Below are 26,464 nucleotides of genomic sequence, written 5' to 3' on the forward strand. Positions count from 1 at the left end.
ACTGCTACCATCCATTTAGAAAATGATCTGACACCACAGCAATCAGACAAGAAAAAGAAATAAAAGGTATCCAAATTGAAAGGGAAGAGGTAAAACTGCCATTATACTCAGATGACATGATTCTGTATATAGAAAACCCTAACTGTCCACACAAAAACTACTAGAACTGATAAACGAATTCAGCAAGACAGCAGGGTACAAGAATACCATACAGAAGTCAGTTGCATTTCTTTACACTAACAAGTATAAGAAAGGGAATGTAAAAAAACAATACCTTTCAAAATTGCACGCCCAAAAATAAAATATTTAGACATAAACCTGACCAGGAAGGTGGAAGACATGCTGAGAACTATAAACCATTAATAAAGGAAACTGAAGATGATTCAAAGAAATGGAAAGATATCCCATGCTCTTGGATTGGAAGAATTAATACTGTTAAAATGGCCATATGACCCAAAGCAATCTGCAGATTTAATGGGATCCCTATCAAATTACCCATGACATTTTTCACAGAACTAGAAAAAATAATCCTCAGGTCTATATGGAACCATAAAAGACCCAGAATTGCCAAAGCAATCCTGAAGAAAAAGAACAAAACAGGAGGCATAACCCTCCCAGACTTCAGACAATACTGCAAAAGCTGTAGTAATCAAAACAGCGTGGTACTGGCATGAAAAGAGACATGGATCAGTGGAACAGAATAGAGAGCCCAGAAATAGACCCAAACACCTACGGTCAATTTTCAACAAAGGCAAGAATATACAATGGGAAAAAGTCTCTTCAGCAAGTGGTGTTGGGAAAATTGGACAGCCACATGTAAATCAATGAAGTTGGAACACACCCTCTCACCATACACGAAAATAAACTCAAAATGGCTTAAAGACTTAAGCATAAAACAAACCATAAAACTCCTAGAAGAGATCGTAGGCAAAACATTCTCTGACATAAATCGTACCAATGTTTTCTTAGGTCAGTCTCCCAAGGCAATAGAAATAAAAATAAACAAATGGGACCTAATCAAACTTACAGGCTTTTGCACAGCAAGGGAAACTATACAAAACCTGAAAAGACACCCTACAGAATGGGAGAAAATATTTGCAAACAATGTGACCCACAAGGGCTTAATTTCCAAAATATACAAACAGCTCATACAACCCAACAACAAAAAAAACGACTCAATCGAAAAATGGTCAGAAGTCCTAAATAAATATTTCTCTGAAGAAGAAATACAAATGGCCAATAAGCACATGAAAAGATGCTCAACGTTGCTAATTATTAGAGAAATGCAAATCAAAACTACAATGAGGTACCACCTCACACCAGTCAGAATGGCCATCATTAAAAAGTCTACAAATAACATGCTGGAGAGGGTGTGGAGAAAAGGGAACCCTCCTACACTGTTGGTGGGAATGTAAATTGATACAGCCACTATGGAAAACAGTATGGAGGTTCCTTAAAAAACTAAAAATAGAATTACCATATGATCCAGCAGTCCCACTACTGGGCATATAGCCAGAGAAAACTGTAATTCAAAGATACGTGCACCCCTGTGTTCATAGCAGCACTATTCACAATAGTCAAGACATGGAAACAACCTAAATGTCCATCAACAGATGAATGGAAAAAGTAGATCTGGTTCATATATACAATGGAATACTACTCAGCCATAAAAAGAACAAAACAATGCCATTTGCAGCAACACGGATGGATCTAAAGATTATCATACTAAGTGAAGTGAAGTAAGTCAGAAAGAGAAGACAAATACCGTATAATATCACTTATATGTGGAATCTAAAATACGACACAAATGAACCTATCTACAAAACAGGAACAGACTCACGGACGTAGAAGACAGACTTGTGGTTGCCAAGGGGGAGGGGGTTGGTGGAGGGATGGAGTGGGAGGTTGGGATTAGCAGATGTAGGCTATACTCAGACATATAACTGAATCACTTTGCTGCATAGCAGAAATTAATACATTATAAATCAACTATAGTTCAATTAAAAAAGAAAAGAAACCAGACAGAATTCCTTGAAAACAGGAACAAATGAGATTAGCAGAGTGCATAACACACTGTAGATAAGAAATAAATGTTTACTGTATTGAGGGTACTAAGGAGTGCTCTAAGAGGTACACTGCCTCCAACGTGTCAGATTTTTTAACATTTTCATAATTATTAAATGAGGTGGTAAAGAATTTAAAAAAAAAAAGTAATCTGACAATGTCTATTAAGACTAAAATTAAATCTTTTGACTTAGTCATGTATCTTTTGGGGGAATCTATCCTATAGGGGAAAAAAAGGTGGTTGCATGTAGGATATGTATACTCAGATATTTAAGGCAGCATTATCTAAGGTGATGAAAAGTTGGAAACACAGAAACTGTGTTTATTATGGTATATCCACACTTGGAATATTATGTAGTTCTTGAGAAGCAGACCTGGAGGGATGCCCATGAAATATTTCTTGAGAAGCGCAATTTCAGAGTAATTGCGCACTACATCCCCACCTCACCCCGCACACTGGGAATATGTGTTTGTATACATTTGGGCATGAATAAGGGTATAGAAAGATAAAAACCTGGGAAGTTCACATTGGTTATTTCAAGGAGTGGAAGGAGGTGGGAGGATGTTATGACCTCTTTCTTTATACATCTTTGGATAGTTTCTCCTTTTTACCACAATCACACACATATACATATATATATACATATATATATATATATATATTTTTTTTTTACTAAAAAAAGAATATTCTTAGAGGTCATGAAAGTCCTAATCTGAAGAAATGTTCAGGTAGGAAAAGAATAGAAAGCCTTAATCTCAGAAACATCTAAATGTTTGGAAGGAATTCTGGTGTTTCACCTTCCCTGTAAGCATCCCTCTGACTTACCAGGGTTAAGGTAAATTCAGCTATTTCAGTTCACTTCCCCATTTCAAAATATTTCCCTTGGAATCTTTATAGGCTAGGGGTTTTCTGAAAAAAACTATGGGACTTGTTAAGGTCACATGATAAGTCCTGGTCAGGATAGCACAGACCACTCACTAGGCTGGGCCTGCCAGAGAACTGTCACTGTAGCCTGGAGTGTCTCGGAGAGAAGGCTCATCCTGTCAGTTCTGCTGTTGCTAAGAACCCTTGAGCAAGAAAGACATGCTACCTTCTTTGAACCTTGGTTTAACAAGTCAGGATTCCAAGATTCATTTATGTCCAAAAAGCAGTTCTGCGCTTAAATTGGCTTTGACAGGTGATCTTAAATATAAATCTGCATTCTTAACAGTTTGGTTACAAGGAGAGTGGGGCAGAAAACAAATGGCCTGTTTTAGTTCTTTAGGTCAGTGACTCTCCAAGTGCTTTGACATGGTCCATAGTAAGAAATATATTTTGCATTGCGATCTGGAATATACAAAGGAAAAGTTTTATGAAATACCTTTACTAAATGTACCTTTACCTAAGACATTTTATATTTTATTTTTTAAGAAAATTCTTGTTGTGATCCCTACATTAAATTCAAGACTCACTGATGGGTCATGGTCTGCAGTTTGAAAAACACTGCTTTAGGTCATGCATGTGGCAAAGTACATTATGAAGGTGGAAGAAAATCAGCAGAGCCTGGCAGTTGGGTTTTTGTTTGTTTTGGCAAGTCTGTAGACATTTTTTTTTTCTGTTTCTCTCTCTCCACTCCCACTCCATCCATTCCCACTGCCCCGCCCCCCCCGAACTCCCCCAGTTGACAAGCCCTCAGGGAAGTCCATGGAATCTGCCCCCATAGGATCCTAAAGTTTAAAGGAAAAGATTCCTGAGGTTAATTTATTCCCTGGTATGTGCGTACGTTAGCTGGAGCGATAGGCAGAGCAAGGACTGAAGAAATTACTCTCTGTCAAGATCGGTCATGAAGGTCACATGCCCTGGGACGCTTGGGTCACCCTGGCTTCTCATTGTGTATCCCTAGAGAACTGCACAGAGCTTTTTATGGATATCCTTTGGAAAAGTTGTTCCTCACCTCTCCACCCCCTGGATCAAACCAGCAACCTCCAAATAAGCAATGAGGAGCATAAGCAGCTTTTGCTGAAGGCCAGGAGGAACACATCCACCGGCTGCATTTTTGCTTTTCACTGCTCCTGCCTCCCCTTTTAAAAAAAATAGTTTACAGAGGTAAAATTTCATCCCTCCCTTTAACAGACGTTCTGGCTGTAAAGGGCAGTAATAGCACAGCTGGTGTCATCTCTGCCCACCCCCCAGCCCCAGAGAGGTTCCAGAGTCCCCCTGACACCGCTCCTGCCAGATGGCCACATGGGGGACCCGGAGGTTAGCAGGTGACCCAACCTGGGTCAGAGCCCTTCAGTGGGAATTCTACAAAGCAGCAGAGAGAGGAGGCGCTTTCTTTCCTCTGGGGTCTTGAAACATTATAATGTGACCTTGGAGCTGCCAGTGACACTATGGCCTATAGCATGGAGGAATCTTTCTGAAGTAGAAGGAAAAAATGATGTAAGTGTACATTGAGAGCAAAGAGTCAAGAGTTAGGGTTCTGACCCAACTGTGTACCTGGATCCAGCTGCCCTTGAGGCTAGAAACGTCCCCCCCACCTTTTTTTTTCTCTGTTGCCTAAACTAGTGTGAAGTGAGTTTCTACAACTTGCAACAGAAAGAGTTCTGACAATGGGAGCCAAAATCCCTCCTGGAGTTCTAGAAGTTGCTCCCCTGGTCAGACACCAAGCAAACAAGATAATCAGCAGAGCCCATCATCCACCTTAGAGCTTGCTGGAGAAGAAAAGCAGCTGAAAAGGGGCTTCTTGTCATGCCTTTTAACGGAAACTAGATTTCCCTCTTGTTAGCGTGAGTTTGATGATATTTACCCCACAGACTGTTGTGAGACTTAAGTCAAAAGGTATAAGGGCAATAATGTAAAATAATGTACAGTATGACTGCGAAGTATTACTTGAGCTGGCAAACGAGTGTTTTCTCTTCCCTTCTACAGACACACTAAGAATATGTTGTCTTTCAAATATGAAGATAGCTATACAAGATAACCGCTCCTCAAAGGGAAACATGTTCAGGAACAAGAGCTAACATCTCCTGAGTGCTAATTACGTTATCTGACAACGGGCCAAGTGATGTAGCTGGGTTACTTTATGTAATCTTTACAAGAATGCTATGCCATGTTCATGTGGAGGAGAAGCTGAGAGAGCATTGTTTTTCAATCTAGGGTGGCTTTTCCCCCAGGGAACATCTGATAATGTCTGCTGGCATTTTTAACCGTCACAGTGGTGTGTGTATGTGCGCACACGCGCACCTGCTACTGGCATCAGGTGGGTAGAAGCCAGGGACGCTGCAAAACTACTTACTGTGCACAGGGCAGCTGCCACAACAAAGAACCATCTGGATCAAAATGTCAACAGTGCTGACGTTGAGAAATCCTGGCTCAGAGACAACCCAGCCAACCCGCCCAAGGAACTCACAATCTTAACTTGTAACAATGTTACACTGTGACACACACACACACGCTCACACTCACATATGCACACACACACACACACACACAGAGGGTGGGCTGGGTGTTTAGCATCATAGTTCTTCCAGCTCCTAAGGCTCCCTGCTCAGGGACTGCTAACAAAAGCAGGGCAGGGACTATTCTGGAGGTCAGTAAAATTGTTTGATAGATCCAGGACAGGTGTCTGGAAGACTGTCAGAAGGCCTTGAGTTTAAGGAGCCGCAGGCACTGGACTGGCTGAGGACTTTAGGCTATTACTACCCTGTGCAGCATAAGAGGAGCCGGTCAATCTAGGGTATCTTCTGAAATCTGGGCCACTGACCTTGTTCCAGATGAGGACAGGGGTTGGGATTCCGATGACCTCACAGCTCAAGTACACCTGGGCGCCAGTGACATTCCAGATATCCTTGGGGGGCGTCACGATGGAGGGACCTATAAGAGAGGGCACAAAGTCAAACCATCCTTTTAAACAGTCTTTAACATCCCTCAGCGTGCTAGTAATCTGTTAAGTATTACTAGGAAGTAAATACCTCATTATATTTAGGAGGCTATACCCTCTGTTGATTACCTGAAGCCAATTTCAAAGACCAGACTAGCTTACCCCAGCCACCAGCGGGAGTTTAAGCTATTCTTTGGTGATGCATACATCTTGACAGTCAAAAGACAATTAGGAAGAAAAACATATTGCTTACAAAATTTTCTTCTCCCACGAATCATGCTTAAATGAGTGTTAATTTACCAGCTGTTTTGCTTATCTGCGACTTTCCAATTAATATAGTGAAACTTTACTCCCAAAATAGTTAATGTTTCTCTTTTTTATATACCAGTATTTCTGTTTGGGGGGAAGGGGCAACAAACAACCACTCCTTGGTTAATGTGCTGGACACTCAGCACATCCACTGCTAATTCGCAGTGCCTGGTTTCAGGCACCAGGGGCCTTCAGAGAGTCCGCATTAGAGGGAAGGAGAGCCAGGAGCCTGGGGTGACAGCGCATTACTTCCAGAACCGAACCTGGCCTGAACCCAAAGCTCGACGCCATTTCTTCAAAGAATGAGTTAATTATTCCCTCTGAATTTCAGCTCTCCACTGCCTTGGGTCTTCCAGCTGAATAAAATATCTAACTTTAGGGTCATCTTGCATCACAGTCCTGGGAAAGGGACAACCTCCCCTTGGGGCCTGGAAAGTTTTCTGGCATAAGCAGCATTCAAAGGGCATGAAGTCTCCCCTTTTGCAACAGCCCACGATTAACTTCTTGAAACAGAAAGGAAATGATAACAGCATGTAAGATTTTTCCCACTCATCTAAAGTATTAGGAGCTGATTTTTTAAAAATCCCTCAGGGTAGTTTTATTTTTCCCCTTTGTAAGAATGTGCAAAACAAAGTTTTGAAAGCTCTAAATATATTTCGTGTTTCCTTCCCTCTAAACCCTAGGTCTGAAAGGAAGCATCTATCTTGGCCAGGGGTCTTGGCTTTTCTGTGGCAAACATGGACGTGGTTAGCACAGCGGTGCTGTGTTTATGTGTGTTGCTGGCTCTGTCTCCGATGCTTCCTCGTCTGTCCTCACCAACACAAGGCCCCACAAAGGGCAGGGTAGGGCAGGGCTGGGCCTCACTGCATCCCAGGCTTCCTCCAGGGCCCTGGGACCCCAAGAGCTTGGACACCACAGAACCGGATCTGGCTCACCTCTGAGGGCCCCAAGAGACTGTCCTCCTTCCCACACACGGACTTGGTGGGATGACCTCAAGGCTCGGGGGTTCTCAAGGGAGTGTTCTGAGAAGAATACACCAGTGTTCAGAGATTGGAGGGGCTCGGGAACAAAGCTGCCTCTCACGTAGCAAAACCACATGAGGAATGCAAGATTCCTGTGAGATCTGAGTGCCTCAGCCTTGTGACAAACCATTTATTTCAACTCACAGCCATCTCTCTATAGGCAGAGCAGGGAGCAGAGTTATCCATCTTTGCCAGGGGCAGATTCTGGAGAGCACATGGAAGAACTCCAGCCTAATTTTCTGTCACACATCTTGAAGACATGCTATGGATTCCTCTGACAGCCTAATTTTAAAACTAAGATATTCTTTTTTTTAAAAATTTTATTTATTTATATTTATTTATTTAGCTGCGCCGGGTCTTAGTTGCGGCACACGGGATCTTTTGTTGCGGCATACAGGCTTCTCTCTAGTTGTGGTGCACTGGCTCCAGAGCGTGCGGGCTTAGTTGCCCCACGGCATGTGGGATCTTAATTCCCCAGCCAGGGATCGAACTGGCGTCCCTTGCATTGGAAGATGGATTCTTAACCACTGGACCACCAAGGAAATCCCAAACTAAGATATTCTTTATTTTACTTATTTATTTTTGGCCACACTGCGTGGCTTTCAGGATCTTCCCTGACCAGGGATTGAACCTGGGCCACCACAGTGAAAGCCTGGAATCCTAACCACTAGGCCACCAGGGAAGTCCACAACTAAGATATTCATAGTTTTAATATAGTCTGATTTATCAAAATTTTCTTTTATGATTAGTGCTTTTTGTGTCCTGTTAATTTTTTTTGTGTGTAGCCCATGGCCCTAAAGATCTCCTGTTTTCTTCTACAAGCTTTATGGTTTTACCTTTCACATTTAGGTTTGTGGTCCATCTTGAATTAATTTTTGTGTATGCTATGAAGTAGAGGTCAAAGTTCATCACTCTCTCCCCAAAGGACAACCAATTGTTTTGGCATCATTTGTTGAAAAGACCATCCTTTTCCTACTGAAAGTGGTGCCTTTGTGGTAGATCCATTGATCATATATGTGAGTCTTCTTCTGGATTCGCTATTCTGTTCCATTGGTCTATGTGTCTATCCTTGTACCAACAAACACGGTATGATTTAGAATTACATGTAATAAAACTGAAGCACTGAATGGAGAACAGATCTGTTTTATCTCCCTGCAATTCTCTCCTTATTCCATGAAGCAGAACATTTCAGGAGGAGCAAAAATTCTTTAAAAACATCTGAACCTACCCAGGAATACTCTGAGAGCCATCACCAGGGCATTCAAATTAGGACGAATCATGCTGTGAGTTCCTCTTTCTCTCTCCCAACTCTTGAAATACATATAAAACCTTGGGTGGATGGGCTGAGTCAATATTTGGACCATCCCAAGAACATAAATAATTTTGTCAATTCTGCTACCAGGCAACACCTAGAATTCAACAAGAGTTGCATACCACAAAAATCTGTATTACTCACTGACCCCTGTTGAGTTGATGGGGTGGAGAGGCAAAGGAAGGGCCATCAGGACCAGTTTGCTGCACAGCATTTACAAAACCCCTTGCTACTTCAGATGTCCCTGAACAAATGTTGACCCACAGAGACACCAAGTGGACACGTTCTGTATGGAAGTGAAGGATGGTGAAAATATGTGGGGCTGATATGATGGCAGATCCAACAGCACTGCACCCCGTCCCCACTCTGAAGAACCACCATCCCACATACTCCACTGACAAGCAATTTCACTGCCGAAATCACCTCAAATTGCATGTGTACCATGCAATTCAATTCCTGAAGGTTCTGTTCTACCTCAGGAGAGCAGTTGACAAAATGACTCTTTACCAAAATAATTTCTAAATCTTTCCACATTGCCTTTTTTCCAAGAAGGCCGAAGCAGACCCAGAATTATTTCTGTTTTTAAGGATAAAATAACTTTTTAGTTCATTCTGAGCTCATTTTTGGGCAGAAAGCTCAAAACCAGCCCTTGAGGCCAAGCCAAGGGTAACAACATTGCCATCTAAATCATGCACAGTGTTTGGATTCCACTTAAAACAAGTCACAGAATATTTAAATGTATAGGGACAAACACCAGAATAGGTTCAATTATTTATTTATCCTTGCCTTTGTTCCAGTAAGGACTTCAGGCTGCACAAACATCTGTCTAGCAGACATCCTGTACAGATTAACTGCCCACTGCCTCTCTCCTCTCCTTCCCCACTGTGGACAACTCCAGGCAGCAACCAAGCTGTCACAGTGATGCCTGGTGGCTGATGTGGGGAGAGTCCATCCCAAGACTTTCCCCACCTCCAACTCACCCTATCTTTCTATTTCACATGAATGTCCCCAAACCAGGCTACTCCATGTTCCATTCTTACCTTTCTCAACTCAGTTCTCATTCAATTTCATTCGATCTTTCTCAGATCTCTAAGTTTGTTTTCTTGCTCCCCCCCCCCTTTTTTTTTTTTGCGGTACGCGGGCCTCTCACTGTTGTGGCCTCTCCCGTCGCGGAGCACGGGCTCCGGACGCGCAGGCTCAGGGCTCCGCGGCATGTGGGATCTTCCAGGACCGGGGCACGAGCCTGTGTCCCCTGCATCGGCAGGCGGACTCTACCACTGCGCCACCAGGGAAGCCCGCTCCCTTATAAGTCTTGCCTGGTAAACTTAGGTGGTCTCTTCCTTTTAATCAATCCTTGAAGAGAAAGAGGAAGAAAAAGAAGGGAGGGAGGGAGGAAGTAAAGGAGAAGGAAAAGAAAGAGAAAGTGAAATAAAGAGAACCAGGTCCTGAATGAAACTGTGTAAGGAAGAAGAAAGTTTTAAGTTTGGAAGAAAACTAAAATTAAATTTAAGGAACCAGTGTCACCTTAAAACTACCTGGAAGGAGTCAGATTCTCCTATGGAATGCCCACCTAAGTCTACATCGTCCCCCTCAGACACTCTTATTTAAATTCTAGACAAATGACCCACAGACCACAGATTGCTTATTCAATTATAACCTAAAATTAGCTATGGTCTGAAAAATCACTAAAGATATAGAAAAGGAAGAATTTTCAATGGATTTAAATTTGTAATATTTCAATTTGATTCTGAAGAGGTAAAGAAGGGCAGTTCTCACAAAACACACAAATGTCATGAGAAAAAGACCCTGAAATAGAATTAATTTTGAACTTGACAAGAAATTGATTCAACCTGATCTTACATAAAATTGTAGGAGAGGACAGAGTTAAAATTTGTTACCTATAAAAAGTATGGGAATAATATAAAAGAAATATGTGAACAATTTCCTAGTCTCTTACAGAGCACAAAACACTCCCCAGACATGACCTGAGATGCCCTCACCATGTTACCATTAAAACAAACAAACAAACAAAAATACCCAAAGCACTTTTGCGAAGAGAACACTTGGCTCTGGATCCTTGTCTACTGCTTATAGCCAAGAGACCTTGGACAAGTCACTTACCCATTTATACAGAAGAAACCAGGGCAGGTCTAAGAATTTTCTTTTTGGGCTGGAAGTGAATGTACCCATCATGAATGTGTCCTAGAGCACAGTCATATGGCATCTTTGACAACCATGAAGTTTTGAGGCTCCACTGCCTGGCTCTGGGAGCTCTCATTCCCTACAAATCAGTCCAATGCACCACCTCATCTACCTAAATGCACTGTACATGACTCATAACAAAGTTCATTCTCCCAGTGATGAAAAAAACAGAGCTTTATTATAAAGGTATCAGTAGTTACCTAGTTAGCTAATTTTTTCATCTGGAAAAGCTGCACAGAAGATGTTAGGAGAGGTCATGTTTTGGAGCTAAATATACATACTTGATTGAACCTGGGAAATGGTCAAAAGTCAAATTCTCCTTAACAGTCAATTTTTGTTCAATTTTGTTGATATCCTATTCAACCGCATTTTTTTTCATTGCTGCCTTCATTTTCCCCATGATCTCTCCCATGTTTACCCTACAAATTCACTCTTCTTTCTTATTTCTACCAAATTCTCTGCTTCTAGCATTCATGCTCACTCTCTCATTACATGCTTATTACCACTTCTAGAACCTTTGCTTATGCTGATGCACTTGCCTACTTGGGATGTCCTCCTTCCTCTCATCTATTATCTATGCCCTACCCTTTTATTTGGAGCTCTAAGGCTGAAGTTTCATCTCCTTTTTGACTTTTTTTTTTTTTTTTTACAGCTCCAGTTTGCACTTATTTCTTCTCTGAAATCTTGTTGAGTTCAGAGTTAGTGCCACACAGCTTAGTGCATCATTATTCTCTAGTGCTTTCCTTAGCAGGGCTAATTGAAGATGCCAGTGTCCTGATAGAGTCATAACTGAGCCAGAAACTCTGGAATCAGATGGACTTCGTGTTCATTGGGAGGAGGGACAGACCAGATTGTATGTAGTGGAAAAAGGGCAGCAGTAAATTCAGAACATAACATGACTAGTCATACGGAACTAAGAAGATAGCCACGATCTTGAAAATATACCAGTGTACACATTTGCCAAGGTACCTAAACAAAGTGGTGCTATAGTCACTTCTTATTTATCAACTGGAAGATTATTTACTGTGACTTTCTTTAATCTTCCACTTGACTTCCTCTTGCCATAAACAAGGTTGCTTGGCTACTGCCCACTCAACAACCAATTTGTATACAATCTGGGATGTAAAATAATTTAAATATATATTAGCTAAGAAAGTTCCAATGAGAAGGGTAGATCTGCTGTGGGGAAACGATCATCAATCAACCATACATCAAAAACAGCGTTTCTGCAATATGCTGGGTTATATTATTCACATTATAGCTCACTAAGTACTTATTAACATGGCTAAGAGAGTCGAGTATAAAGACTTCTCCAAGTTATGGTAATTTGCAAACCACACTCATCTTGTCTCTTAATGATGCTGGGTCCTAAAATAGCTCACAGAGTATGTGCATTCATACCAAAAAAGGAGGGTTTAAGAACGAAGTGAGACACCACATATGGAGATAAAGAGTTCAGACAACTTGGCAAAAATCCCCAGATTGGATTCCGATAACACGTTGAAGGGAAAAGCACCAAACAAAAGTACAAAATGGGAAAAGAATAGTAGGAAGGCACTATGGCCAAGAGGGGGAAGGGGATGAAATATGTGGAAACTTCCTGATATTAAATAAGGGGAAGCAGGAACTGTATGGCTAATTAAAGGGCAGAGCCATCTGCCAAGGCAAGTCACTTCGGGAATTTCTAGAGGTGCGGTGATACAGCAGCTGACCCTAGGTATGAGAATCTGGCACACAGTCTCATGGGTATCAGTTGAGGACAGTAAGGGCAGGAGAAAAAAGTACTAAATCTTAAGCACCATAGGCCAGATTTAACTTCAGAGATTTTGTTTAAGGCAAAGTCATCTCGTTATGGTTGCTACTGTTGGTCATTTACATTTTAGTGTGAGTGAAGGCCCAAAAGTTTATAATGATGGGGTTCTCCCAAACACTGCTGGGGGTAAATGTATGTAAGAAATGCTTCCTCTTTTTCGGATACGATATATTGAGGTGGAATGGGGAGGTTTAACAGATATAGACAGATTAAAATGCTAGGAAGGTAATAGACTGCTCTACCACTTCTGAGTTATGTGACACTGAACAAGTTATTTAACTTTTCTCAGTTTATTCATCTGTGAAATGGGATAATACCTAAGTCATTAGATTTTCAGAAAGATCAAACAAGATACAGCAATTAGCACAGTACCTGGCATGGGGTAAACACTCAGTAAGTATTAGTTACTGCTTTTATTTCAAAGTAAATCCTTATGACTGGAGCTAATACAAATTGCTTCTTCAGAGAATGGAGATGACACATCGTTTGGAGCTGGGGTGGCTGGCAAAAGGAGCTGGTATCTGAGCAGGCCCTGAAGTTCAGAAGTAAACTTTCTCTCAAGGAAGGTTTTCAACTTCAGAGACCTGCCTGAGCAGAGGTGTGGAGGCAGGAAAACAACAGCTGGCTGGTGGAACAGCAAGCACCCCAGTCCGCTCGGGGAGAGCATAGCTGAGATTCGGATGTGGAGCACAGTGGAAGGAGGAGGGGGGGAAACTTTGTGGTCCACTGCGTCTCTGAATGTTGGAGAGATGTGATTCAAGTGGCATTTCAGGAGATGACTTTGGAGGCCTTTGCCGGACTGGGACAGGGTGGGGATTAGAAGCCTAAATCAAGGTGGTAGCAATGGGAACAGAAAGGAAAGAGGCAGATTTGAGAGATTATTCAGGAAGAACCAACACTACCTGGGAACTGACTGGATGTGGGGATGAGAGAATGAGTCAAAAGTTGTGGGCTGGGTAAGAGGAGGCTGCGACACCATGGACAGAAGCCAGGGTGTCTGTCTGAGAAAGGCCTTGGATTGGAGAAGGGGGAAAGGATGAGTTTGGGCTTAGATTTGCGGATTTGGGCAATGAGGAGGTGCCGAACCCCACAGAGAGAAAGGAAACAGACTGGGGGACCAGTGGTACCAAGGTAAACACTGTCAAGTTTACACTTTAGCCCTGGCAGGCTGGGTGGGTTCCTGGGTATGGAAGGAAGACAGCTTTGGCTCGCTCTCCCAGGGACAGCTTCTCTGGAGGGAATTCCATCAGCTCGCTGCTGACACCCAGCCCATTCTCACCCCACCCCATCCCAGGTAAAGCAGGGGAGTAGACAGCTAAGACACTGCTTAGCAACCAGCCACTTATCTGCAGGGGCAGTTCATCTGAAAGTAGACTGTCCAGTATGATGCAACCCTGGTAACCGCATACACAGATCCTGTGAATTACATTTCTTGGCTGACAGCTAGTTATCTCTGGGTTAATGAGACACCCCATTTTGGCTCCAATCTTTGATACTGAAAATCTTCCTACAGTGTATTAATCTTTTTTTTTTTCTGTAGTAGATATCATAGTATTCAGATGTCTTTCTATGATTGTGACTCTTGCAATGTCTCAGAAGTATCATAAGTTTGAACGGACCATGGAACATAAAAAGAAAGTTGCTGTTTCTTGTAATTTGTTGCTTGCAAACCAATCTCTTATTTCATGATGTCTTCTTATTCTTTTCCCCTAACAAGTATGGACCCAGCACAAAATGACAGAATAATAACCAAGGGTCTGACTCCAGACTGAGGTTCCCACCCACAGGTGATTCTGGTACATGTGGTCTGGGGTCATCCTTGGAGCAATGCTGCACTAGGTAAAATAAATCCATGAGGGATTTAAAGCCAAGTTCAGATGTGTAAGGTGAAGAGATCACTCTGGTGGCCGTGTGGTGGCTGAGCTAACCTGGGGCTGTGTCAGCAACATTGCCAGGGGATGAGCTCATGTATCCGGCAAAGCTCCCATGGAGCTGGAATAGCTAAACTACCATCACAACACCGGCATGACTGACATCCACACAAGTTAAGTTAGCGGGCTACATTTTTATGCGGTTTGAGCATATGGAAGAACTGACTTCACACAGAGTACCTTTATGAAGGGAAACTCCCTAGTTATGTGGGTGTATCTTGTTCATGCTAATGGAGCCTTGGAAATACTTTTTTCCCCCATATTTCATGGGCCTGTCCTATCTGGACTGTGACTCGCCTTAATTCCAACACGTGAAAATTTAGGGTCACTTTTTCCTATTCTGCAAGCACACAACTGGGTGGGGAAGTTTCCACAGGAGGGCACTTATTGCCACCTGATTCTGAGCTTCCTAGAAACCCAGAGTGCAAGTTCCCCCAGGACACTTCGTCTTTGAGTCCTTGCCTTCCCTACACACCCCCAAGTGCCTGGTACCGTCAGGCATCAGAAGTGTTTCCTGAGCCGAGCTGTAAGGGGAACTCCTCCAGAACCTGGAGGCTCACGCACCCTCAAAGCTTAGTCTCTGTCCATAGGCCCCGAGCTGACTAACAAGGGATGTAGTCCAAAGAAAGAGATGCTCTTGAACCCTGCCCCTAGGGGGAAGGATATGAGGGACTGCCAAGTGGCCTTCAATTTCAGGAGGGTTGGACTTGCTAAGCCTAGTGCCTAGAACATTTTGGAAAGCTGAAGAAGGCTGAGGCCTGAGCTCCCAGGAGGACCTGGGAGGATGCTACCGTGGAGCCACTTCTGCAGTTCCCTGTCCACTAGACAGCCCGGGCTCCAGGGAGCTTCCCACCTGGGGTCTTTAGTAGAAGACTAAAGCTCTTCAGTTCCCTGAGAACTAGATAAGTCCTCCATTCCACTTCATCCAAGGAAGAGTTTTACATTGTAGGAGGCCCAGTAAATCCCTCAGGCCAGGCTGACCACTCTGGAAGCAGACTGTGGGGATGGACAGTGCAGTACCGGGTCACTCTTTTAGATTAGGAATTATCAAAAAGAGGAGATTTGTTCAGTCTCTGGAAGGTTATGCAGGTTGGAAGAGATCTTGCAGAGGGGCATCTGCAGGAATAACAGGCACCAGACACACAGCCAACAGGGCAAGCTCCAGCCACCCGGGAACCAGCCTCTAAGAAGGATGCTGTCTTGCAGTGGCTGCCAATCCTGGCTGCACACTGGGCTCCTCTGGGAACGGTTAACTAGTACGCAGGCCTGGGCTGCATTCCCAGAGTTTCGCATTGGTCTGGGCGTTGGTCTGGGTGTGGGGTCTGGCACTGGAATTATTTTTTTTCAACTCCCCAGGTAGAACCACTCACTTAAAACACGGCTTCAGAGCAGGAGATGCTCAGATGACAAAGACAACACCAACGTGGAAAGTAAGAGAGGAGAAGAGGAGGACAGATTTGGAGAAACATTGCTCCCAAGTCTTTTCAGGGAGAGGCCGAGGACACTGGGAGGTGCAAGCATTTAAGGAGAAGAGAGGAAAGTTCCAGGAGCTGGAGTGAAGGGTATAGATACCCGATAACCTTCTTATTGTTACTATTATCGCTCTAGCTCCATGGGGGGTACGGTGGGCCATGTCTGACCTCCCCACGTTTGTCACAAGCTTTGAGTTGCCTGCTCTCAGAATCTCAGTAGTTCTCCTTCTATGCTGTTTTCCATTTTCCTAAAATAAAGCACTTGGTTCACATCCCCAGCCCCACCCCTGCCCCTCTCCTGCCCTCAGAATTCCTACCCTTGATGGCAGTGCCAGAGATGGGGCTCTGCGTCCGTCTGGAGTCTGTGGGTCTCATTTAAGAGCCCACTAAATCTGGACCCTTTACCTTTGCTCATTTAGAGTCAGATCGCCTCCCTGCTAAGATGCATTCAGCTCGGCTTTGCGAGGGCCTGGAGCCGCATTAAACACAAGGGATCTGTGTGAGGCATGGCCCCCTCCGTCCCCCCCAACCATGAACACAGTGTGGGGCATGCCGTGCCTGTGCCTGGCTGGCATTTTTACCCGGTGATGTCTTTGCCCGTCAGGCCCCAGTCTCTACAGCTCTCATGGTTACAGTTGCCTCCTTGGCCCAAAACCCCAGACATTAATCAGCCACGCATAACGGCTCCCCCTGTTCTCTCTCAGTGTTTTCCCCTCCTTCACTTGTGCCCTCTGGTTATTTTCTGTACTCCTCTGTGATCTCCACAGACTTGAAAGCTCTCAGCTATTTACCCCAAGTCTCATCCTTTGTTTATCTCTGCTTCGCTGAGTGTTCTCAGATTTCCTCCCCACTTCCTAGTAGGATTTAGGTTCCTTCTCCTGTGTTCTGCACTTTTCTAGCACTGCCCTCCAGGCTCAAACTGGAACAGAACATTCCTCTTACCCATGGGCTAATTCTTTTCATGTGCGTCCTGAGTACTTACTACATTTGCTACTGTGTACTTGCTTTGTGGACATATGGTGTGTTCCCAGTATAACAAGACATTCTTTCTGAGTGCTGAGAGGAAATTCACATTACAGAAGGTGCTAGATGTGGGTGCAGTGGACCACCTGAGCTTGGAAGAGCTGGATTGTTCAAAGACGCTCAGAAGTGCCAAGTAACACTGCTCTGAAAATCAGGGAAATGGGCAGGTCTCTGATCACGGGGGAGGAAGACCTCTCTAAGAGGAACTGGGGGACTTTGAATAAGGGTTTTGTATTTTTCATTAGTGAGGCAAGTCTTGCTTGCTCTTGTTGGGTGGAGGTTGACCTGGAGCCCACCCTGCTGGGTGTGAGCTATGAAAGTGGGAACCAGACTTCCCTGGTGACGCAGTCGTTAAGAATCCGCCTGCCAATGCAGGGGACACGGGTTCAATCCCTGGTCCGGGAAAATCCCACATGCCGCAGAGCAACTAAGCCCCTGCGCCACAACTACTGAGCCTGCGCTCTAGAGCCCGTGCGCCACAACTACTGAAGCCTGCACGCTTAGAGCCCATGCTCCACAACAAGAGAAGCCACTGCAGTGAGAAGCCTGTGCACCGCAACGAAGAGTAGCCCCTGCTCGCCGCAACCAGAGAAGGCCCGCGCGCAGCAACGAAGACCCATCGCAGCCACAAATAAATAAATAAATAAATAATAAATCAATTAAAAACAAAAAAAAAAGAAAAGTGGGAACCAGGTAAAGGAAAGCTATGCTACCTCATGGGTGAGTAGTTACCCCAGAAGGAGGGTCTCTGGGGGCATATAAATGCTCTTTGCTGCTCTTACTGGTATTTATAGGACCAGACAACTTTACTTTGGCATCTTGATTATTTTCAGACAGTGATTATTTTTCTATAATTAGTGGTTCTTTTTCTTTTCTTCTTTTTTGTTTTTTTTGAGTTGTTTTTTTTTTTTTGCGATACGCGGGCCTCTCACTGCTGTGGCCTCTCCCGTCGTGGAGCACAGGCTCCAGACGCGCAGGCTCAGCGGCCATGGCTCACGGGCCTAGCTGCTCCGCGGCATGTGGGATCCTCCCGAACCGGGGCACGAACCCATGTCCCCTGCATCGGCAGGCGGACTCTCAGCCACTGCGCCAACAGAGAAGTCCCTGCCCCTGTTTTTTTTGAGTTTTGTTTTCCTTGAGTTGTTAATTCCTTTTACAATGCAGGAAAAAAAGGGGCTCTCATGGTTTCAATAGTAAACTGGGTTTGAAAGGTTAAGATACCGCATCTTTACAAGGACTTGGAGCAACTGCATGTGAAGTGTGCTATGGGGCCTGTCATCGAAACATCCTTTCCCTCTGCAGGTGTTTCTTCTAGGGCAGCCACCAGCTCCAGCCTTGGAGATTCTATTCTTCTGTTTAAGTAAAGGAAAGTAATTTCCTTTCAGAGCAGTAGCTGGGATTTCAGACTGGGCACCTCTTTAGAGCAGCCATGCATAAAAGCAGGAAACTCGTTCTTTACAAACTTGGGGAAGAAAATGTCCACGATTTTCCCGAAATCGACATAGAACCTGCGCTTTATGCCTCCTTAGTCCTTGCCTTTTGGGTACATTCTCAGGGGATCTCTCTAGCAAACGTGTGACCCCTTTAGCAAGCTGGGGGCTTCAAGGGGATGATGCCTGCTCTGCCTGTGAACAAGGGGTGGAAAGCAGCCCAGGCTTATCTAGTCCATGGGAAAGGATTATGGTCTTTGAGCCTGTAAATCAGTTAAACTGACACTTGAAGAGAAGAAAGTAGACTCAAACAGATAAACTGAGACAAGACCCCCGGGACAAGCATGACGCTGGTAATCACGAAACCTGCTTCCGCCCACACATCCACGGGAGCTTGGCCTCTGTGAAAACACAGTCAGATCTCTGCAGCTGAGAGAGCTTAACCTCACTCACAGACAGTTCTAAATAACGCTTTGGAAAATAAGCAAGCAGCATTTTAACCTACACAGCAATAATGAGGAATAACAGATCCACACATACTCCAGTGTCAGCACTAGATAGCTTTCCCAATGTCATAACATGCTCAGACAATTAAAGAACGGATATTTTCAGAACATATTGATCAACAGATGTAAAACTGGGTTGGCCAGGGACTCCCCTGGTGGTCCGGTGGTTAAGACTCTGCACTCACTCCCAGTGCAGGGGCCCCAGGTTCCATCCCTGGTCAAGGAACTAGATCCTGCACGCCACAACTAAAAGCCCACATGCCGCAACTAAGAGCCCACATGCCACAACTAAAGATCCCACATGCCACAACTAAGACCCGGCACAGCCAAACAAACGAATAAATAAAAAAATAATTAAAAGAAAAAAAAAGAAACTGGACTGGCCAGTGGTTTAATTCCTATTAGTTAGGGGTTATCAAAAGAAAAATGTCATCAATTCATCATTAATATTCATTTCCTGTAATGAGAGCACTAACTTCTACTGTTGCCTAGATGAAGTTACTCCTTAAGGGAAAATCCCTATGGAAAAAGGTATAAAAGTTGAGAAAGACTCACAATGAAACTAAATCGAATTTCAGCATTGTATGGCACTAAGCAGGTAAAAACAAGGAGTGGATTAATTCATTCAGGTCCTCCACAAACTAAGTGCTGTGCTGGGTGACAGGAGGAATGGAAAGATGATGGGGTTGGACTCCTATCTGACATGGATTTAGAATCCACAAAGTGTAGACTAGAATACAAGTATAGAATCAATTATAATATGGAAGGAGTATGACTGGTCCTATGATATAAATATAAAAAGCATTCTGAGTAGGTCAGAACTGAATTCATGGAAGAGGAAAAGGGTTTTCAAAGTTAAAGGCAGTGGGTGGGGTTGGTAAGGAAATTCCAAGCGAGGGGGTCAGCCTGCTCGAAGAGGTGAGATGTCGCTGTATATTGGCGTCAGGGTTTACAGCCCACAAAGAGTTTTTATATCTATTACTTCATTTTGACTTCCCCAACAATCAGCTAAGCGAGTCATTTTACAGATAAAGATATTGAGGTTCACTAACGTTGAGTGTCTTGTGCAAAGTCCCCAAGCCTGGGAGTGGTGTGTCCAGGACATGAATCTACATTTTCTGAGTCCAAACCCAGAGCTTTCCCTAGGCTCCTGTGGTGCCTCTCTACACAACCCAGTATTGCTGAAGTGTCCCTTTCTTGCTTTGTTTTGTTGGAGGGTGAGGGGTTTGGAGAGAAGGAAAAGAAATCTTGAGAACTGGAGGCCAGACTAGATTGCAGCGGTTTTCAGTGTCAAGGCAAGGAGATTAGGTATGTCTACAAGTTACCATGAAGAAAAGAAAAACAAGATAATGAAAACATTAATGTCTTTTGGAGAAAAGATTACACAATCGTGAGAATCCTAAACAGAGGTCACGGCTCACCATTCACACTCCGGCCTGAAATGTTTCAGGGGTATTTTCTGAGCGGCTCTGGGTAAGCAGTTTGGACTTGTAACCCCAAACAGGTCAGAATTATCCTGCTCATGCTGAATGCTCAGCAGATGTTAACTCTACCGCAACCACGTAGAGTCCTACCACATCTTAGAATAAAACAGTCTGAGAACGCCAGGCCTTTTCGTTAGATTTGAATGGTTTCAATGAATGTTTAATGGGAAAATCAGTATTTGAAAATACGCTTCATGTTTTGTTTTGCAAATCATTAAGATGCCATCTTCTTAGAAAGTACCTTATATAGGCAGGAATCCTATCAAAACTTTATTTTTTTATTTTTATAAATTTATTTATTTTTGGCTGTGTTGGGTCTTTGTTGCTGCACACGGGCTCTCTCTAGTTGCGGCGAGTGGGGGCTACTCTTCGTTGTGGTGTGCGGGCTTCTCATTGTGGTGGCTTCTCTTGTTGCAGAGCATGGGCTCTAGGCATGCAGGCTTCAGTAGTTGTGGTGTGTGGGCTCAGTAGTTGTGGCTTGCAGGCTGTAGAGTGCAGGCTCAGTAGTTGTGGTGCACAGGCTTATTTGTTCCACGGTGCATGGGATCTTCCCGGACCAGGGCTCGAACCTGTGTCCCCTGCATTGGCAGGCGGATTCTTAACCACTGCGCCACCACGGAAGCACTTTTTTTTTTTTTTTAATAGAAAACTTTAAAAGTCAATGTTAACAGTTAGTAAACATTCCTGGGCAGAGCCAAGCAATCCTTCTATTAGTGAAAATGTCTCCTCTTTGGGCTTAGATATGTTTCAGATTTACACCTTCATCTTGAGAAAAAATTTAACTGCCAGTAAGGGGAGAAGGGTTCGAAATGACCACATTTATTTAAACTATAAAATCCAGAATAAATAAGATCTGGCCCTGAGTATGTTCCCAGCCTCCTTTCTTGCCTCGTCCGTCCTGAACTCTGAGCTCCAGCCATAATGAACTTCAGTGTTCCTCAAATGTGTCCTGCTCTCCCTGGCCCCTAGCCCTTGGGCATGTCATTCCTTTTCCTGGAACATTCTCTCCATTTCCCATTCCTCCCCATCTTTGCCTGGTTAAGCCCTAGATATCCTTTAGATCTCAGTTATCTTTTTGTTTGACAAACCTCCCTTGATGTCTTTCCTCATCCCCCTTCCCCCTATTAAAATGGGGGCCTCCTCAAGAATATACAATGGGGAGGACAGTCTCTTCAGCAAGTGGTGTTGGGTAAGTTGGACAGCCACATGTAAATCAATGAAGTTATAAGAAACCCTCACACCATACACAAAAATAAACTCAAAATGGCTTAAAGACTTAAACATAAGACATGATACCATAAAACTCCTAAAAGAGAACATAGGCAAGACATTCTCTGATCTAAATCGTACCAATGTTTTCTTAGGTCAGTATCCCAGGGCAATAGAAATAAAAGCAAAAGTAAACAAATGGGACCTAATCAAACTTATAAGCTTTTGCACAGCAAAGGAAACCATAAACAAAACAAAAAGACAACCTATGAACTGGGAGAAGATATTTGCAAATGATGCAACCAACAACGGCTTAATTTCCAAAATATATGAACAGCTCATACAACTCAATAACAAAAAAACAAATAACCCGGGCTCCCCCGGTGACGCAGTGGTTGAGAATCTGCCTGCCAATGCAGGGGAAATGGGTTCAAGCCCTGGTCTGGGAAGATCCCACATGCCGCAGAGCAACTAGGCCCGTGAGCCACAACTACTGAGCCTGCACGTCTGGAGCTCGTGCTCCGCAACAAGAGAGACCGCGACAGTGAAAGGCCTGCGCACCGCGATGAAGAGTGGACCCCGCTCGCCGCAACTAGAGAAAGCCCATGCACAGAAACGAAGACCCAACACAGCCATAAATAAATAAATAAATAAAATAAAAAAATAACCCAATTGAAAAATGGGCAGAAGACCTAAACAGACATTTCTCCAAAGAAGACATACAAATGGCCAAAAGGCACATGAAAAGATGTTCAACGTTGCTAATTATTAGAGAAATGCAAATCAAAACTACAATAAGGTACCTCCTCACACTGGTCAGAAGGGCCATCATTAAAAAAAAGTCTATAAATAACAAATGCTGGAGAGGGTGTGGAGAAAAGGGAACCCTCCCTACCTGCTGGTGGGAATGTAAATTGGTGCAGCCACTATGGAGAACAGTATGGAGGTTCCGCAAAAGACTAAAAATAGAGTTGCCATATGATCCAGCAATCATACTGCTGGGCATATATCTGGAGAAAACTATAATTCGAAAAGATAGATGCATCCCAATGTTCACTGCAGCACTATTTAAAACAGCCAAGGCATGGAAAACAATCTAAATGTCCATCAACATATGAATAGATAAAGAAGATGTGGTGTATAAATATATACATATACACACACACACACACACACACACACACACACACAATGGAATATTACTCAGCCATAAAAGAGAATGAAATAATGCCATTTGCAGCTACATGAATGGACCCAGAGATTATCATGCTAAGCAAAGTCAGTCAGAAAGAGAAAGACAAATACCATATGATACCACCTATATGTGGAATCTAAAGTATGACACAAATGAACCTATCTATGAAACAGACTCACAGACATAGAGAACAGACTTGCGGTTGCCAAGGTTGGGGGAGGGGAGGGATGGACCGGGAGTTTGGGGTTAGTTGATGCAAACTATTACGTATAGAATGGATAAACAACAAGGTCCTACTCTATAGCACAGGGAACAATATTCAATATCCTGAGATAAACCATAATGGAAAAGAATATGAAAAAGAATGCATGTGTATATATATATATATATATATATATATATAAAACTGAGTCATTTTGTTGTACAGCAGAAATTAACCAACATTGTAAATCAACTATATTTCAATAAACAGAACGAGAGCCTCCTTCCTCGTTCTTGTATGGCTCTATTTACCCTCACAGCAATTTCTCAGGGCTTTAACTGTGTCTTTGCACCCCATTCGACTGTGGGCTCAGTGCTGGTAAGGACAGGCCAACTTCTCTCCAGTTCTATTGTGTATCCCAGTGCCTGGCACTGAGTAAATGATCAACAAACCTGAGTAGCTGAGTGTACTGATGCTGTTACCAAAATATACACCAGGTTTTGTGCTTTCATGTAAAGGTTTAAGTAGCAAGACTTTAGGAACCATTCCAAGAGACTGGCTTCCTTTGTTGTTATTAAAAAGATTTTGGGGGGGCTAGCTAGTTATAACTACTTTTATTCCAGAGTTTGTACAAGGGCATGTTTTACCATTTGGGCAGAAATTTTGATTACTGTGGCTTTTTTTTTTTTTTTTTTTTCGCGGTACGCGGGCCTCTCACTGTTGTGGCCTCTCCCGTTGCGGAGCACAGGCTCCGGACGCGCAGGCTCAGCGGCCATGGCTCACGGGCCCAGCCGCTCCGCGGCATGTGGGATCTTCCCGGACCGGGGCACGAGCCCGTGTCCCCTGCATCGGCAGGCGGACTCTCAACCACTGCGCCACCAGGGAAGCCCCTACTGTGGCTTTTTAAAAATTGGTCCTCAGCTGTTCATAGGTACAAACAGGCCAATGTTTAGGGATGCTCTGTTTATGTTCCTGACCCAGCTACTCAACTAGAGCAATAAAGTGGCCAGAGTTGCTGATGCTGTATTCTTATGCTTACATTAACATAGAGCATATGTTAAAAATCTACACAAAAAGGCTTCCCTGGTGGCGCAGTGGTTGGGAGTCCACCTGCCGATGCAGGGAACATGGGTTCGTGCCCCGGTCCGGGAGGATCCCGCATGCCGCGGAGCGGCTGGGCCCGTGAGCCATGGCCACTGGGCCTGCGCGTCCGGAGCCTGTGCTCCGCAGCGGGAGAGGCCACGGCAGTGAGAGGCCCGCGTACTGCAAAAAAAAAAAAAAAAAAATCTATACAAAAGTAGCAATTTCATTAAAAAATTTAGATAAAACCCAGGAGACAAAAGATAAAGGCTGACTCTATAGCAAAATGCTGCCTTATTAGCCAGTTTATAAGATTTAAAAATTGGGGGTCACTGGTCAGACTTTTAGTGGGAGAAACCAGAGTGAAGTTTGGGGCAACTATTTAAAAGTGCAAAAGGGCAAGTCTATGTTGACAAGCAATAATGTTATATTAGAAAAGATGGATTTAAAAGAAACAATCAGCAAAGCATAAACCCCAGTTCCCTAAAACATGTTAAAAACATTTATGTGAGGTTTTAAGTGAAAAAGGTCCACTTTAAAGTCTGTTTCCAAACGTGAAAGAAGAATTGCTGATTCCATGTGCAGAGGAAAAGCACCGGCTGACAGACAGGCCCTTTCCGGTGGGATGGTTGACAGGAGACAATACTGAGATTCTCCTCTTGTGGTAAATAAATCCTACCCTATTAATACTTCCATGTTCTTAAATTATCACATATCCAGTGACCTTTAGATGTAGAAGGACCCTAAGATCCATCTTGTCCAAATTCTCATTTTATAGATGAGGTTTGGGAGGGGCGCTGGTTCATTTGCCTACACTCATTCCAGGATGCTGGCAGAAGCGGAACTAGAACGGTATGAATTCATTTCCTTGTACTTTATTAATAATCAGAAAAAACATTATCTGTTCTCAATCAGCCGGCTGCCATTTAAACAGTGTAAAGCTGAGAGATCAGAAAGGCGCGGAGCAAAAGCATTAAGCATGAACAGCTGCATTTCCCAGGCAGAAGGGCGGCACACAGTTTAGTTGTGGGAGTATTTCCAATTTGCATGAATGGAACATGGACAAGTAAGATAAAGCTGGCTCCAGAAAAGTAATTCCCCCAATTTCCATGAGCCTGGGATTTGGGAAACTGAAGTCTGCTCTGGAATTCGGGGACATGACAAACGATACTGGGAAGAACTCCCTAGGTGACCTCAACCTATGCACACACAGAGGCTTGTCAAGGTCCCAGGTGCTGGGCTCGCCCACGGGTTGTGGGTGAGACAGAAAAACAAAGGAAAAAAAAATGCTCCCCAAACACGCTCATAAGCAAAAACTATCTTCCTGTGTTCTCTGCCAAGAGAACTGGAGCCACAAAGGATGAGTTCAAGAATCTGATTCATCCATCAAGACAGATCAACTCAGTCTAAGGAGGCTAGAAGGGCAATTGAGGTAAACAGAAGTTCAGTTTCAGAAAGAGGCTTTGGAGAAAACTCAGAGGCCATCCCTGGAATCAAACTCCATAGTGAAAACAGAAAAGGGCTCACTCTTAAGGCATGGAGTTCTGAACGTGCCAACAGGCGGACATGTTCAAAGGGGCAGCTCCAGAGGCAAACAGCACCAAGATGTTAGCCCTCCTCCCATGTGGAGTCTGGGTTCTGAGCCAGCTCCTTGCTGAGCTGAAGAAGCATCTCTAGTGAAGAAGGCCTGATAGCACTGTTCAAGTTCAGCAACAGCTAAGGAAAGTCATATCAGCGAAAAGTACTTCCCCTCCAGGAGTGCCAAGCTCCTGGGCTGGCCTGGAGCATCGACCCTTGCTCATGGTCAAAGCCGCTACTCTTACCCGTATCATTTCTCTGGTTTGGCTGGCCAGTTGTTTCCCCAGTTCCCTCCCCCACTGCTAGCCCCCATGCCAGCCACAGATTGGAGTTTGTGTCTACATTCTCTTTCTCTTTGTCTCCAGGTATCACTAGAGTATCTGGTCCAGATCCTGTTCATCCCTTCTGCTTCATGGGTCTCCCATCCCCTTATCAAATCCTCCCTTTTTAGGTGGAGCCGAATTCTGCTGCCCTTGAATGTGGGCTAGACTTAATGACTCCATTCTAATGAAAAGAATGTGGTGGAAGTGACAATATGTGAATTCTGAGACTAGGTCGTTAAAGGCATTGCAGCTTCCTTCTTGCTTTTTCTCAGATCACTTGGTCTGGGAGAAGCCAGTTGCCATGTTGTTAGGATGCTCAAGCAGTGCAATGGAGAGGTCCACGTGATGAGGAACTAAGTCCTCAGGACAATAGGCATGTGAGTGAGCCAACCTGGAAACAGATTCTCCAACCTCAAACTTTCAGATGACTAGCCCCCACTGACATCTTG

General features: G+C 43.9%; 1 protein-coding gene across 1 annotated transcript in view; it reads right to left on the reverse strand.

The window, feature by feature from the left end:
- IGFBP7 (insulin like growth factor binding protein 7) overlaps nt 1-26,464 on the reverse strand; it is a 76,125-nt gene that overhangs the window by 5,908 nt on the left and 43,753 nt on the right. The window contains exon 2 of the mRNA XM_022563246.3: nt 5,808-5,917. Coding sequence (XP_022418954.1) covers nt 5,808-5,917 — 110 coding nt within the window. The remainder of the gene's footprint in view (nt 1-5,807; nt 5,918-26,464) is intronic.

Source organism: Delphinapterus leucas, chromosome 5 (genome assembly GCF_059928025.1).
Source record: "Delphinapterus leucas isolate spDelLeu-1000000601 "Yukka" chromosome 5, BTC_Dleu_Yukka2, whole genome shotgun sequence".
Classification (NCBI taxonomy): domain Eukaryota; kingdom Metazoa; phylum Chordata; class Mammalia; order Artiodactyla; family Monodontidae; genus Delphinapterus; species Delphinapterus leucas.